Source organism: Pan paniscus, chromosome 5 (assembly GCF_029289425.2).
Source record: "Pan paniscus chromosome 5, NHGRI_mPanPan1-v2.0_pri, whole genome shotgun sequence".
Taxonomy (NCBI): domain Eukaryota; kingdom Metazoa; phylum Chordata; class Mammalia; order Primates; family Hominidae; genus Pan; species Pan paniscus.
The window spans coordinates 41,085,399-41,099,893 of record NC_073254.2 but is presented as its reverse complement, the minus strand read 5'-3'; the positions used below and the strand labels follow the sequence as shown (position 1 = coordinate 41,099,893).

At 44.0% G+C, this 14,495-nt stretch overlaps 1 protein-coding gene across 21 annotated transcripts in view; it reads right to left on the bottom strand.

The window, feature by feature from the left end:
- LOC100976925 (butyrophilin subfamily 3 member A3) overlaps positions 1-14,495 on the bottom strand; it is a 17,687-nt gene extending 3,192 nt beyond the window's left edge. Inside the window, exons 1-11 of one of the 21 annotated variants that reach the window (XM_055113259.2) lie at positions 14,319-14,476; positions 11,535-11,595; positions 11,318-11,407; positions 10,684-11,031; positions 8,996-9,277; positions 6,544-6,744; positions 6,355-6,375; positions 6,238-6,264; positions 5,304-5,330; positions 4,859-4,885; positions 1,139-1,232 (exon numbers count right to left, since the gene is read on the bottom strand). In XM_055113259.2, the coding sequence (XP_054969234.1) occupies positions 1,177-1,232; positions 4,859-4,885; positions 5,304-5,330; positions 6,238-6,264; positions 6,355-6,375; positions 6,544-6,744; positions 8,996-9,277; positions 10,684-11,031; positions 11,318-11,402 (1,074 nt within the window). In that variant the 5' untranslated portion in view covers positions 11,403-11,407; positions 11,535-11,595; positions 14,319-14,476 and the 3' untranslated portion in view covers positions 1,139-1,176. The other 20 variants (XM_055113254.2, XM_055113260.2, XM_063605200.1 and 17 more) reach the window with 20 other exon arrangements.

Sequence of the window (14,495 nt, the reverse complement as noted above, 5' to 3'; positions counted from 1 at the left end):
AAGGAGGATGGGAAGTGGAGATAAAGTCCCAGGCCCTGTAGTCCTTAGGAAGATTCTGAGCTATATCACACATTTCATATGGTTTCTTAGAGAGTCCTAAAAGGGATTCAGCCAAGTTATCCACATGGTAACTGACTCATGAGTGAACCCTTTATCCCATTTGTCATGTAATTGGCTTTTTTTCATTTCTCAATTTGTTTCTGCACTTGTGTTTCCTGGAATCACTTCCCAAATCAGTGTGGTGAGCTGAATAGTGCTCCCCGCACCCACCCTTTGAGCTATATTCACTATGAAAGTTATGAAAAGAATGTATAACACAGTAAAATGAACTTTACACAGAATTAAGGTTATGGACCTTAAAATAGAGAGATTATTCTAAATTGTCTGGGTGATCTCAGTTTAATCATAGGAGTCTTTAAAAGTAAAAGGCAGACTGAGCGTGGTGGCTCATGCCTATAATCCCAGCACTTTGGGAGACCAAGGTGGGCAGATTGCTTGAGCTCAGGAGTTTGAGACCAGCCTGGGCAACATGGCAAGACCCTGTCTCTACAAGAAAATACCCAGGAATGGTGATGTGGGTCTGTGCTCCCAGCTGCTTGAGAAGCTAAGATGGGTGGATTGCTTGAGCCCAGGGGACAAAGTATGTGGTGACCTGAGATCACGCCACTGCACTTCAGCCTGGGTGACAGAGCAAGTCCTTGTCAAAGAAGAAAAAAAAGAAAGAAAGGAAGGAAAAAAAGGAGAAGGTAAAAGAATCAGAGAGATACAATGGAGAAAAAGACCTAGGAGATGAGCCTCAATGCGCTGTTGCTGCTTTGAAGATACAGGAAGGGAGCTAGGAGCCAGAGTGTGGCAGCCTCTAGAAGTGGGTACAGCCCTTAGCTAAAAACCAGGGAACAACTGGGACCTCAGTCCTATAAATGAAAGGAACTGATTCTGCCAATAGTCTGAATAAGCAAGGAAACAGATTCTTCCTTAGAGACTCCAGAAAGGAATCCAGCCTGCAGACACCTTGATTCTAGCCTGGTGAGATCCCTGTGGGACTTCTGACTTCTCACCTACAGAACAGTGAGATAATAAGTTCATGAATAAGAAATTAAGTTCATGAATTTCTGAAGCCAGGCGTGGTGGCTCATACCTGTAATCCCAGCACTTTGGGAGGCCGAGGTGGGTGGATCACAAGGTCAGTAGATCAAGACCATCCTGGACAACATGGTGAAACCTCGTCTGCACTGAAAACACAAAAAATTAGCCAGGCGTGGTGGCACGCACCTGTAGTCCCAGCTACTCAGAAGGCTGAGGCAGGAGAATCACTTGAACCTGGGAGGTGGAGGTTGCAGTGAGCTGAGATCATGCCACTGTACTCCAGCCTGGGAGTACAGTGGCACAATCCAATCTCAAAAAAAAAAAAAAAAAGTCTATACATTTCTGGTAATTCAGATGGCAGCAATAGAAAATGCATCCAATAAGGGTCTTGTGAAAATGCTGCAGTGAGGTAAACTGAGACTGTGGTGAGTACAGTGGGTGTGCAGACTGCTGTGCTGAGTAGACACCACAGTCTAGAAAAAGCCAAGCTGAGGAGTAAGCATTATTAACACATTTATTGAACAACTAGAACTTGACAACCACTTGCCAAGTAGAGGGGATACAGTGGTGAGCAATAATAGTGATGATAATGAGGAGCAGTTTTCCCTAGCAGGCAGCAGTTGAAAGGAATATGGGTTTAACATCCACCAATGAACAGGGGTGGACAGACCTATTTCCAGGAGACTGAGTCCATAGTGGGATTAAAAACATCCCTGTAATTCTTTTAGCTTCCTTGATCCAAATTTCCTATATCACAGAGAATCTCTAGGGTATTTGCTCTTCCTGGAAACCTTGATTGAAGGAAGGCTGGCTCTGGCTGCATGATCACTTATCACATTTGTTGGGTGGGAACATATCTGTGCCCCATGATTTATCAAGTGTGGCCTCTAGTCTCTTTCCAAGTCACATGTCATGTCGGTACTATGAGGTTATTCTCTCAACCAAGACACTCTGCAGAGCTAATCCAAGGAGTGCTGGGTCTAAGTCTCTGATATCAGCTGGGAAAGAGTCAATAAGGATGTCAACTCCACAAGCACTTACAATGATCTCTACCCTGCAGCTGTCCTGGGAAGGAAACCTCAGGGCTACATGTGGGCCCTTCCTGTGGGAAAAAAATCAGGCTGGAAAAGAACAGGCAATTAGCCAGGGACTAAGGCTGAACATCTCCCAACTGTACACATTACTGTATGAGTTATGTAAGTTACTTCATGTTGCCCTGCCTCAGCTTCCATACTTGCAAAATATGACTACCCGACAGGGTGTTGTGAGGATTAAAGGAGTGACATCCACCAAAGCTTATAACACAGCACTAAGAATATTTTAAATTCTCTGTTAATGTTAGTTATTGCTGTTTAGATCCCAGCTCTGCTGTTCACTTGTCATGTCTACTTTTAAAGTTAATTTACCTTTCTGCACCCCAGTTTCCTTACCTGTATAAGGGGACAATAAGGTGGTATGAAACTCAAAACAACTGTCATATGGAATAATGGAATGAATATCAGTAAAGTGCTTCAGTGCGTGCCTGTAGCTTATGGTTCTGATTGGTTGTTGCAGAAGGGGAGACCTCAGCTCCAGGGTGGGCAGGGAGAAGCTGAGATGTTACTTCAGCCTGAGGCTCCCCACTTTCATTAGCTAAGCCCGGGGTCACTGGTGTCTCCAGGGAATGATCAGGCACTAGGTCAGGATCGGGGGAACTTTCTACTTCTTTTGGTATTGGGCAAATGGTCAGGGCAATGGGCTCCAAGGTCAAAATTCTGAAAACAGGATATAGAGGCTCAGAGAAAGAGGCGTGCGGAAAGGTGTAGATATGAGATCCATCTGTGGCATTGTAGAACGAGATCTCTCCAGTCTCATAGTCCAGGAAGATCCCCACTTTCCTAGGGGGTTCAGGAAGTTTCAGGTTGGTTCTGGGCTCAGTGAGAGCCCGATACTTATTCCCATCAGTCAGGCCCATAGTCCAGTATCCGTTCTCCGGTGTCATTTTGACCCAACCTTTTTTCCTCTCCACGTTCTTACTACATACCCCAATATGCCACTCTTTTCTGTCCCCCACTTCCACCTCCCAGTAATGTCTCCCTGATGTGAAGTTTTCACAGCCAAGAACACAGTAACGCCATTCAAATCTCTCAGGGTTGTCTGGCAGATCCCGTGGCTCTTCAGCACGCTGCACACTCCTCTGGTCCTCAGAAACAAGGAGGATGGCGTTTGCCGTGTCTGGATCCAGAATCACATCCGCTGCAGAGAGTTTGAGGAGGTGTCCATGGGGTCAGCCATTTTTCCTGGATTTCAGAGCCTTAGTATGCAAGGCCTGGACCATGCTAAGGAGGTCCTTCCAGAACCTGGCATCCCTAGCCTGCTCTAAATATGACTCTCTCATCAATGTCATGGGAGAAAGCTCAAGGGGTCTTGTGTCCAGAGGGGAAATGAAAGTAAGGTATCTGCCTAACCCAATACCCTGATGCTGCCTCAGGAAGCAATAAGGATCCTCTTGCTACATTTTTCTTGTTTCCCTCCCCACATTGACTCTGCCCCCTAATGCCTTATACTCAGAGGTTAATTTTTAATCTTCACTCGACCGCTCATGAACTAAATGAGCTCCCCTTTTCTGCAGTCTATTTTTCCATACATCCAATTTATTTAACAAGGTGGAGCCTCATCTGAAGCATTTTGTCACCTGAAAAATGGGGATAAAAATATGAATCTCTAGCGTAGTATAGGGGAATCATGTTATTTACTCAGCCCACAGCAGGGCATGAAGGAAGCTCCTGATGTTCTAATAGCTGCAAGGCCGTCTCTATGCTGGGCTCTATGAGGGGCCCCAGATTCACTCTCCAGCCTTCAGCTTTTTCCACCCTCTTCTGGGTCCTAGGAATCTGTACTCTAAGGATAGTGCCACTGGGCTCCCTTGTCTTCTGGTTTGCTGTTGGGTTTGGCCAATGGGAGGCCCTGATAGAAGATTGGAAGGAGAAAGAAAGGAGAGACACACTGTTTATTCTCCTGCTTCCTCCCTGCCAGCAGCAGCTGATGCTACTCTAACAAGGCCTGACGACTCTTCTCAGGGAGCCCTCTCTTTTGAGCTACCTTTCTCTGGGTTCCAGTAACTGCCTCCCCTTCCTAGACCTCCCAGGCTAGGAGTGAAGACAGCTCCCCACTGTTGGGAACCATGGGGGCACTGCACTTTTCCTTATTGCTTACTCTTAACCCTCCTTTCCGCAAACCTTTTTCAACCAACCAGTTTGAACTTGTCATCTCTTTCTTACTTGGTTTTTGACCAGTGGATATTTATTATTACTTCAGTCTTCACCTCACCCCCACAAAACACAGATTGCAATTTTCATTTAAAAATGTGGAGGTGAAAGCTCGGAAGCATTAAATCATTTGAGGTGACACAGGCAGTAGGGGGCATGAGAAGCCTGGGAAGTGCAAAGTTCTTTGGGCAGGCATCACCTCCTCTCCTTGGCCTTTGCATCCTCACTCTCCCTGCAGTATCACTCAGTGTGTGTCTCCTTCCCCTCAGCTCCACCCTTTATGTGTCTTCCTTCCCAGGAAGGTCTGAGGAAGCCCAAGAGAGCAATTCTCCCTGGTTCCCTGGGCTCTCAGCAGAAAGGGTCTTGGAGATGGGCCCACTTTTCAGATTGGGATTTAATGTTGTCTACCCCAAACTTTCTTAGTCAAGGGAACTTTTCTTCCCCAAATCACAAGAGTTGGAGGAGGAGAAAGGAATATAGTCCCTCAGGTTGTTGATCCAGGGAACATACAGTGATTTACTCACCAGGTTTGAAGAGGGCCATTTTCCATTCTGAAAGGAAGGAGACACAGATAAGAAAAAGGTCAGTATTTTTATTCTTTTCTCCACTCCATTCTCCTTTCACTACACGTTTTCTCTCCTTTTCTTCAGAGTCTCTTCCAGGCTTCAGCTTCCTTCCTCTACAGCTCTGATAGATCAGAGGTGGCACCTTCTAAACAATGTCAGGCTCAGCTCCCTGTGCCATGGGGGGTGCAGGCTGCATGGTTATGCTTTGCCTGGGCATGTGCAGGGTCAGGAGTCTCTCAGAAGCTCCAGAAAAGCAGAAGTCAACCCCCTACCATGCAAAATTGAGTCTAAGGGTTAGATCTGATTAATCCAACTGAGAACGTCAATGGGTCACAGCAGAGAAAAAGTTGAAATGTTCATTGTACATGACCCAGCAAACCCAGAGAGCATCAGGCTCACTCACCATGATAGGCCAAAGACTTCTCTCCACCTACAATGAAAGAAAGATAGAGGTGTCACCTGAACACTGCCTTTGCTCTGTTGGCCCCTTCCACTTCCTTTCGCATCCATCTAGACTTTCTTTTTGACCATTCCACTCTTCCCTGTGGTCTCACTCTGCAAGCTCAATTCTCTCTTCACCTCTTCTTCTTAATATCAAGTCTGGGAACATTGGTTGAATGCTAGTGGCAGGGCAGTCACTGTTAGAGTTCCTTCCCAATGGAGTCCAGCTAATCTATTTTGAATCTGTCTATAATCCTGTACCTGGGCATAGGTGTCACCATGTCCATATGTGTATGTCTAGGAGTACAAGATCCACCCTTCTCAATCTGTATCATTTCCTACCTTGCTCTAAAAAGAATTTGGGAAATTTAATGAGCAATTTCAGGGACTAGTTTTTGAAAGCAGTTATGATAAATCTGTACCAACTGAGCCACTGTAGCTACTCCTCTTTATTAGACACACTTGTCTCCCTCTCTCTTTTCTGATTTTCTTATCTCTTAAATCTTCCATTCTTGTTTTCCTTTCAACATCCTCTAGATTATGGAAAACAACAAGTAAGTTTCCTGCCATAGAAAATGCACCTCATCCTTCTCTCTTCCTTTTGAAGTGTACCCCTGGATATTCCTCAGTGCTTTTTAGGGCATAAAGGTCTGTGGCCCCTAGTACAAAGAGATTGAAGACCTCTTTTTCTTTTCTTAGAGAGAGAGATAGACGAGAGAGAGAGACTCCTTCTGGGTGGTTTCTCCAAAGAGCCAAACTTATTTTCTTTTCCTGAGTAAAGGGATCTAGGACCATTTTTCAACCCTGGGCAAAGACTTATGGGCTGGAAAATTTCCAAGCAGAAGAGAGTCATAGATTCAAGATTCACATTCAGAGAAAATGTCAGAGTCACTCACGAGCCATGTACTGGATTTTCCTCCACTCTGCAATGGAATGAATAGGGAAGGGTTATCAAGGTGCTCAAAGTGGGGATAAGAAGACATGCCTGGGTCTCCTGGGGAATGGGAACTTACTGAGTTCCTCCTGGAGCTTCTCTGGAAAATAAGCAAAAAAAGAAAAGAAAAAAAGAACAGTTATGGGTAAGGGGGGTTTTGGGAAAATAAACCTTAAACTTGATGCAGTGCCAGGGTGGGAATGGGGGTGAGATCTTCAGGCTGGGGCATGCAAGCCAGGGGCTTAGATTCTCTGCTTGCGTTGGATACCTCTTAGGCTTATTTCTTGCTCTGTTGCAGCATATCCCATTTCTTTCATCTCTCGCTCTCTTTCTGTCTCCCTGGACAGAGCAATTTTTTCCTTCTGTTGTCTCCACAAGAAGTAACTGGCTCCTGCGAGAAGCAGCAACGAGATAGGCAGGGTCCCTGCCAGGGCCGCGATCCAGGGCTGGGCGCTCCTGAAGAAGGGTTCTGTGAAGGGGAGAGCTGTGGGTCATGGGAGCTAGTGCACTCAGCCCCAGCCTCAGCACCCCAAGCTTTAGCTGCTCAGCCCCGGTTGGGGGCATGGAATCCATCTCATGAGGTTAAATAAGCTTTCTCTCCCTGAAGTCTCAGAGGACTGTAGAGAAGACTTTGGTAAACCCTCACTACAAGCTACTACTATTACTATCTTGAGAGGTCTGCCTCTCGTATGGAAATTAACTTCAGCAGAGTCATACTCATTTTTTTCTAAATATTTTTTCAACCAGTAACACATTTACATGGTTCAAAAACTTCATGTACATAAAGTCATGCAACTCTCCCATCTACCTAGTACTCCCTCCCTCCATCTATTAACTTTTCCTTAGTCCACTTAATATGATGCTTAGGGACATAAACTGTGGAGTCAGAGGGCAAGGGTTTAAATGCTGGCTCCCCCATGTGACTAGAAGTGTGATGTTGGACTACTTACATAACCTCTCTGTTTGTAGTGGCCTAATCTATAAAATGAGGGTAACGATAATGCCTATCTCCTGAGGTTAGAAGAATTAAATTAATACTTTAAAAGGGCCTAATGGGCTGCAGTGGGTCATGCCTGTAATCCCAGCACTTTGTGAGGCCGAGGCAGGCAGATCACTTGCGGTCAGGAGGTCGAGACCAGCTTGGCCAACATGGTGAAAACCCATGTTTACTAAAATTACAAAAATTAGCTGGGCATAGTGTCATGTCCCTGTAATCCCAACTACTTGGGAGGCTGAGGCTATAGAATTGCTTCAACCCAGGAAGCGGGGCTTGCAGTGAGCCAAGATTGTGCCACGGCATTCCAGCCTCGGTGACAGAGTGAGACTCTGTCTCTAAATAAGTAAATAAAGTACTTGATGTACAGTGAGTATTACAAAATTGCTTGTTAAATTTTAAAAATGTAAGTTAAATAACAGAATCAAGAACTAAAAAAAGTAAATTAAAATATGTTCCTATTTTTCCTCGTTTAAACTAAAAATAACATTCTATACACATCACTCTGCATCTCACTCTTCTGTGTAAAGTGTGTCTTGGAGATCTTTCCATATTAGTATAGACAGAATTATCTCTTTTTTCTTTCACAGTTGGGCAGTATTCCCTTGTATGGAAGTTCACCATCAGTGAGCATCTCCATAGCTTCTAACCTTATACAATCATAATCAATGCTATAAGAAACTTTTTATAGGCCGGGCTGGTGACTCACACTTGTAATCCCAGCACCTTGGGAGGCTGAGACAGGCAGATCAATTGGGGTCTGGAGTTTGAAACCAGCCTGGCCAACGTGGTGAAACCACATCTCTAGTAAAAATATAAAAATTATCCAGGTGTGGTGGTGCATGCTTGTAATCCCAGCTACTGGGGAGGCTGAGACAGGAGGCTCTCTCGAACCCAGGAGGAGGAGGTTGCAGTGAGCTGAGATTGCGCCATTGCACTCCATCCTGGGCAACAGAGTGAGACTCCCTCTCAAAAAACAAACAAACAAACAAAAAACCCCCAGAAACCTTTTACATGGATCATCTCATACAAATGCAAGCATATCCCAGAACTGGAATTTTGGATCAATAAATATGTAGTTTGGATAGATCCCCCAATAGAGCTTGTGCTAATGCACACCAAAAATACAAGTGACACGAGCAAATGACTGAGAGTCACTGCCTTCCTACACTCCTGCCATAGCCATGTGTTATCAAGCAAAGCAGTAGGGTTTTGATTTTTGCTAATATCATAAGTGAAAAATGATTTCAGATATGTTTCCCTAATGAGTGAGAATGAGCACTCTTTTGTGGGTTATTTCCTTTCCTGTGAAATAACAATTCATGACCTTTGTTAATATTTTTTACTCAGTTTTCAAACTCTTCTGTTTCAAAAAGATTAGCTCTTTCTCTATGAGTTTGTAAATATATATATGTTTTCCCATTTTGTCATTTGACTTTACATAAGGAGCTTCTCTTAACGTTTTTCCCCAATTCCCACTGCCTGTCACACTTTCTGTTTCTGTCAGACAGGAAGTGATCAGTAAATGTTTGTGGCATGAACAGCTTTGTGGCGTGGGAAGCTCCCCTAAAGCAGTGAGTAGACTTCAGGTCCCTGCTTTGAGCCTTACATGCAGTGTAGAGACCCAGGTTGACCGCAGAGACTCACACAGTAGAGACTCACACATCCCCCTTCATCACCTGCCACAGCTCAGCTCAGTAAAGCTGAGGCCAAGCAGGGTACTGACCTGCGATGGATATGCTGGCTGTCTTTTCCAGGCCGAGGAGGGAATTTCTGATGATGCAGGATACACCCCCACCAGAGCTGCCTCTCATGATCACAGATGCTGCTACTGCATACAGGCCCACTCCATCTGCAACCACAGGTGCTTCCACAGCTGGGATGTTCTCTCCCTTGGTGTTGCTCCACTTTATTTGGGGTTGGGGGTACCAGCCAATGGACCTGCACTCCAGATGGATCCCTCCATCCTCATAACCCTTCACTTCAATGTGAAGATCAGAACCCAATGCTGTAGAAGGATAAATTGCCCTAAATTCTTGAGAGCTCCTGTGTCAGGGAGGGTCTCAATGGGAATCAATGGCAGACTCACATTTGACAATCCAAGGAAGATTTCATTCAGGAGCTATTTACACAAGTGTGGTCATGATGAAAAGAAAACTAAATGGGCTAGTGCAGTATCCCAGGGTGAGTAATGTGGGGCTATTCCCATCCACCCCAATTACCAGAGGGAGGAGGAGAGGGATCTGTTCCGGAGACATAAAAGAGAAGATTGATGCATTGAGGACTTTCTTGAGTTGACTTGTGACCTTCAGCAAGGCAATGCAGCCAGCCTGAGGGAATCTTGCAGGAAGGAAGCCAGGTAATAAGCACCCAGACCTCTCCCTTTTCTCTTCTTCCTACCATTGTCTGCTACAGCTCCCCTTAAACCAAACCCAACCAGAAGCCATGAGGCAAGGGATTGCACTGAGAAAGAAAAAAGCTCTCCTCGGCATCTGGAACCTGATACCAGGTCTTGGTATCCTCCTGTTGAACATGAGTAATTTCACAGAACACAAAAAATAGTACTTTATCACTGTGACAGATCATGGGAAATACAAGACCACCCCAATCTTTTGTGAGTGCAGAGAAAAACATGAACATTGTACAAACCACAACAATAACCAAACATCCCCCATCAGCAATAAGGAATTGCTGCCTCTTCATCATTTACAGCTTTAGTCTCACCCTAGTCTCCCTCCTCCTAGATAAGCTTGATTAAGGCTCCCACTCTCAGAATTCATCTCCCCACACCTTCCTGACAGTATCTCATCCAGAGAAGAGAGCTAAGTCTATAAACCCTCCCCCAAATCCCCTAACACAAGCCCAAATTGTAAAATAAATCTGCTCTAAAACCTTCTCACTGAGACCCCGCCACAGCTCCCCATGATGTGTGTTCTTCCTCAAAGCAACAAGAAAGAAACATGCCTCATTATACTACAAAAATGTTTCTGGGAGTCACTGATTGGAAAACACTGGCAGCAGATACAGTCACTATTCCACCTCCCAGGACCCATGGTAACGTGCACTTGGAGACACAACAGAAGCCGTCTGTTACACGACTAAATCAAAATGACTGTGTATCAGTCACTGAACTGATGATTTCTAATGTTTCCTATCCGTCGTCCTTCATTTCCCTTATATCTCTGGTTGTCAGAGGGAGGGAGTTGTTTACTTCGGCATGTAAGGTGCAGCAGGAATTCTTTCTAAAGAAAGAATGTGTCTTTCTTAACGGTTGCAGAGAAGCTAAGTTGGGAGGCAGTGCAGACAATTGCTAGTGAGCAGCCAGGAGTGTCTGCAGTGCTTTTGCAAGAGGGACTCTGCATCTGCTCTAGATCCTACAGAGAAGTGTTCTCAGAACAAAACCTGGAGGCTCACCTGCAACCTTCAGCTCCACCAGGGCTTTTTCATAGAAGTCACCATCTTGGAAATAACACAAGTACTTTCCACTGTCAGAGGCTGTGACGTTGTGTATTCGGAGAGCAGCCTTCCCTGCAGTGATGCCATCCCGCAGAATCGAAGTTCTCCCTCGATACGGTGCACTCTGCCTGTCTTCCACTTCCTTTCCATCTGCATACACGTTCACCACCTGCCTTAGGCTGGAACTCACCCACCTCAGCTCCATGGTCTCTGCACTCATGGTTGGGAACAGGTGACAGGGCAGATCAGCGTCTTCACCCACCATGGCCAGGATGGGCCCAGAGGGTCCAAGCACAGAAAACTGAGCTGTCAGCACAAGGGGGAAGCTCCATCAGAGGGTTTTGGAGTTGGGGTCATGAGAGGAAGGGTGCTTCTCAGACAGGGAAGGTGAGATACAGAGAACCTAGAGGGGAACACAATCCTAATTTGTCTCTTTGTGACAGGTGGTCCTTCAGGTTGGGATGGACTTCCAGGTATGGGAATGAGTTAAAGGTTCTAAGAGGGCATTTAGGTAATTGTCTGCTTAATTAGGTAATTGAGATAACTGTCTGCTTCAGAAACATAAATGTGGAATCGTGGAATCATTCCCTACCTGAGCAAGGAGTAAGCAGCTGTACCAAGAAGAGGGAGACATGAAAGTTGAGCAGAAGGAAGGCCAGGGAACTTGCCATTTTCATCTGTGCTGCATATCAAGAGATACCAGAAGGTGTGGGACAGACACTATGGCCTGGAAGAAGCTTTAGGATTCTGCATGGAAATGTCCACTTTCCCAGGGCTAACTCAAGTATGGTGACCAAAGAAGATCTTACCTCTGCCAAAAATGTCTGTCCTTGAGTGTCTTTACCTTTGGGTTCCAGTATGGAAAACCATCTGTAAAAATAATATCTGTTATCTGATCAGGACATCTCTGACTCTACTGCATTCAAATATTAAAATATTCAGAATCCTATCACTTCCCCACACTTCCCTTGCCAGGTCCAAGCTTCCATCATCCCCCTCTGATTCATGAAGGACCCTCTTCATTGGATTCCCTGGTTCCACCCTTGTTCAGCTCTGTGGGTGTCCAACACTGTGGACTCCTCAAGCATCAAACTCTTGGCCATTAGTACAGTCAACTTATGGCCTGGTGGCTCCTGGTGGGATCCAGGCAGACTGCCTGGCAGAGGCTCTGAAGTCAGTCAGGGGCTGAACCCACCATGTTTAATCACAAAGATATTGATTAGGAGAGCTTTGAATAAGACCAGGCCTTACTAATCTTTTCTTTCTTCCCTTCACAAAGTCATTCAACAAGTATTTACTGAGCACCCACAATGGGTGAGGCCTACTATATTAGTGTTAAGGACATAAAGAAGGTAAGCAATAGGTAAAGGCTCTAAGATTCACAAGCTGTGTGATCTCATTCATGGGACAAAACCATTGGAACTTTATTGATTCATACAATATCATGAAGTGTGAAATTTCGAATGTGCACAATTGGGTCCAGCAATTCCACTTTCTGATGTCTAGTCTAGCAAAGTACTTGCATGAGTGCAGAGAGAAGCCTCTGTGAGAATGACACTGCAGCACTGTTTTTAAAGTATAAAAGTGGTAACCGACTGAACCAGCCACCCAACAGGAGACTGTTTAGAGGAACGACGGCTCATCCCTCAGAGGGAATTCAATGCAGCAGGTAAAAAGAGTTGATTTATCGTCATGAACCTAGATAATGGTGATACACTAAGCGGTCAAAAAGCATGTTGCAGAACTACACTAATGATTCAATTGAAAAACAAAAACAAAGCTATACATTTCTGCATATTTATAGACGTAAACGCCTGAAAAAGTCTAAAAAGATGCATGCTAAACTGAAGATCGGAAGTTAAGTGAGCAAAAGAACACTTTGGCCTTTTGCTCCCTTTACTTTTAAAATATTGAAATGCTTTAAATTTAAGATTTTTCATGTATTACTTAACAGTAATTATTATGAGTGACAATACTGACTGGAACATATAAGCTGCTCAGTAAATACTAACTCCTCAACAGTTTCTTCCAAAGCAAAGGAGCATGAGGCCTGCAGTCACAACACCCGCTGCTGTAGCTACCTGAGTCTGGGAATGAATGGCCTCTGAGAACAAGGTCTGCAGAGGGAGGTGGGGAGGGATGAAGAGGAAGCACCGGAACAGAGGTCTGTGCAGCCGGCCATCCTCCACCCTCGCCTGGATCTTGCACTGACCCAGACTAAATATTGCATTTCACATCTTCTGTTCCTCAAAACTTCTCTTTATGTTGCTATAGAAGGGGTATCATTTTTATTATCACTGGTTTCAAAGTTAACAATTTCTCTGCTCTGCTTAGAGTGAGACATATGTTTTCATTCTTTTTAAAGGATGTTTATATTTTCTTCCTGATTATAGTCAATATTGCAAATGAAGAAAAGCATAAAGGAATAAAAGTTCAGTGGCTCATGCCTGCAATCTTAGCAATTTGGATGGTCAAGGTGGGAGGATTCCTTGAGCCCAGGGGTTTAAAACAGCCTGGGCAACATAATGAGACCCCCATTTCTACAAATTAGTCAATCAATAAAATTAAAACTCTGTAATAGTAATCATATACTTTGGTAGTAGAAATATAAATATTTCTCGAAGCATTTTGGTCATATATACAGCAAGCATCTTTAAAAAGTTACATGCTCTACCAAGGAAATACTATTAAAAAAAAAAGTTGTATGCTTTACCCAAAAGTTCCACTTATAGGAATTATTGTTGAAGCAAAAAAAAAAAAAAGACAGAAATTAAGACAAAAATTTATGTCTGAGGCTGTTAAATATAATAAAATCTATACAGTAGCCAAATGTAGATAATTGAAATAGCCAAAATTAGTAAAGTATTACAAAATAATTATATATTCACACAATGAAATAGATTGTGTCCATTGAAACACATATATTGGGTTATGAGGAAATGATTAATGGAAGGAAAAACAGATACTGTACCTAAAACATACAAAACAAGGTTTAATGTATGGATCTAATGCTGTTAAAATGAGAAATAATTGCCCTTCATTAAAAACATGATTCCTAAAAGCTGCATAGAAATCTCTTTTATGATAGAGCCACGCACTGTTTGTCTACCCCCTGCCTGTTGTATGTGTATGCTGGTTCAGATTTTTCTATATTATAAGTATTTCTGTAATGAACAAATTTACATATGAATCTATAAGGCACATCTCTTTCTAGAATCTCTTAGAATAGATGGCTTGTGTCGGCCAAAACAGATTTTAGCGACTTTTTTGCCCTTTTCTGACCACAATAAGTTCTTAAGTACATGCAGTTGGAATATTTCTTCATTTATGTTGTCTCCCTCTCCTTCCACCAAATCCCAACATCTGCAGGTCTTTATTCTTTGCACTACTTGCCTCTTCTCCATGTGCCCACGTGTGCATGGGTGCCCATGTGCACACACACGCACACACACACACACACACACACACAGAGGCACTGCACCCCTTTCCCTGGGCAAGTACTCTCCCTGCATGCCCACTCACCACTCTCAGCGATTCAGCTCTTGTCCTCCCAGGCATTGTAGCCCGGGCTCTAATCAACATTCCCCACTTACTTCTTAGTATTCCCCTCTGAAAATCACAGCCCACTGAAGAATGGTGGTTAATAGTTCTCCATTCTTTCTATTATGGTTGAGTCTCTCATTCCGAAGAAAGGAAAAAGAAAGCAGAGGCTATCTGGTTATTGTGAGGAATAATAACAATCTCTTTTTGGAAGAATTAGTTTTTTGATT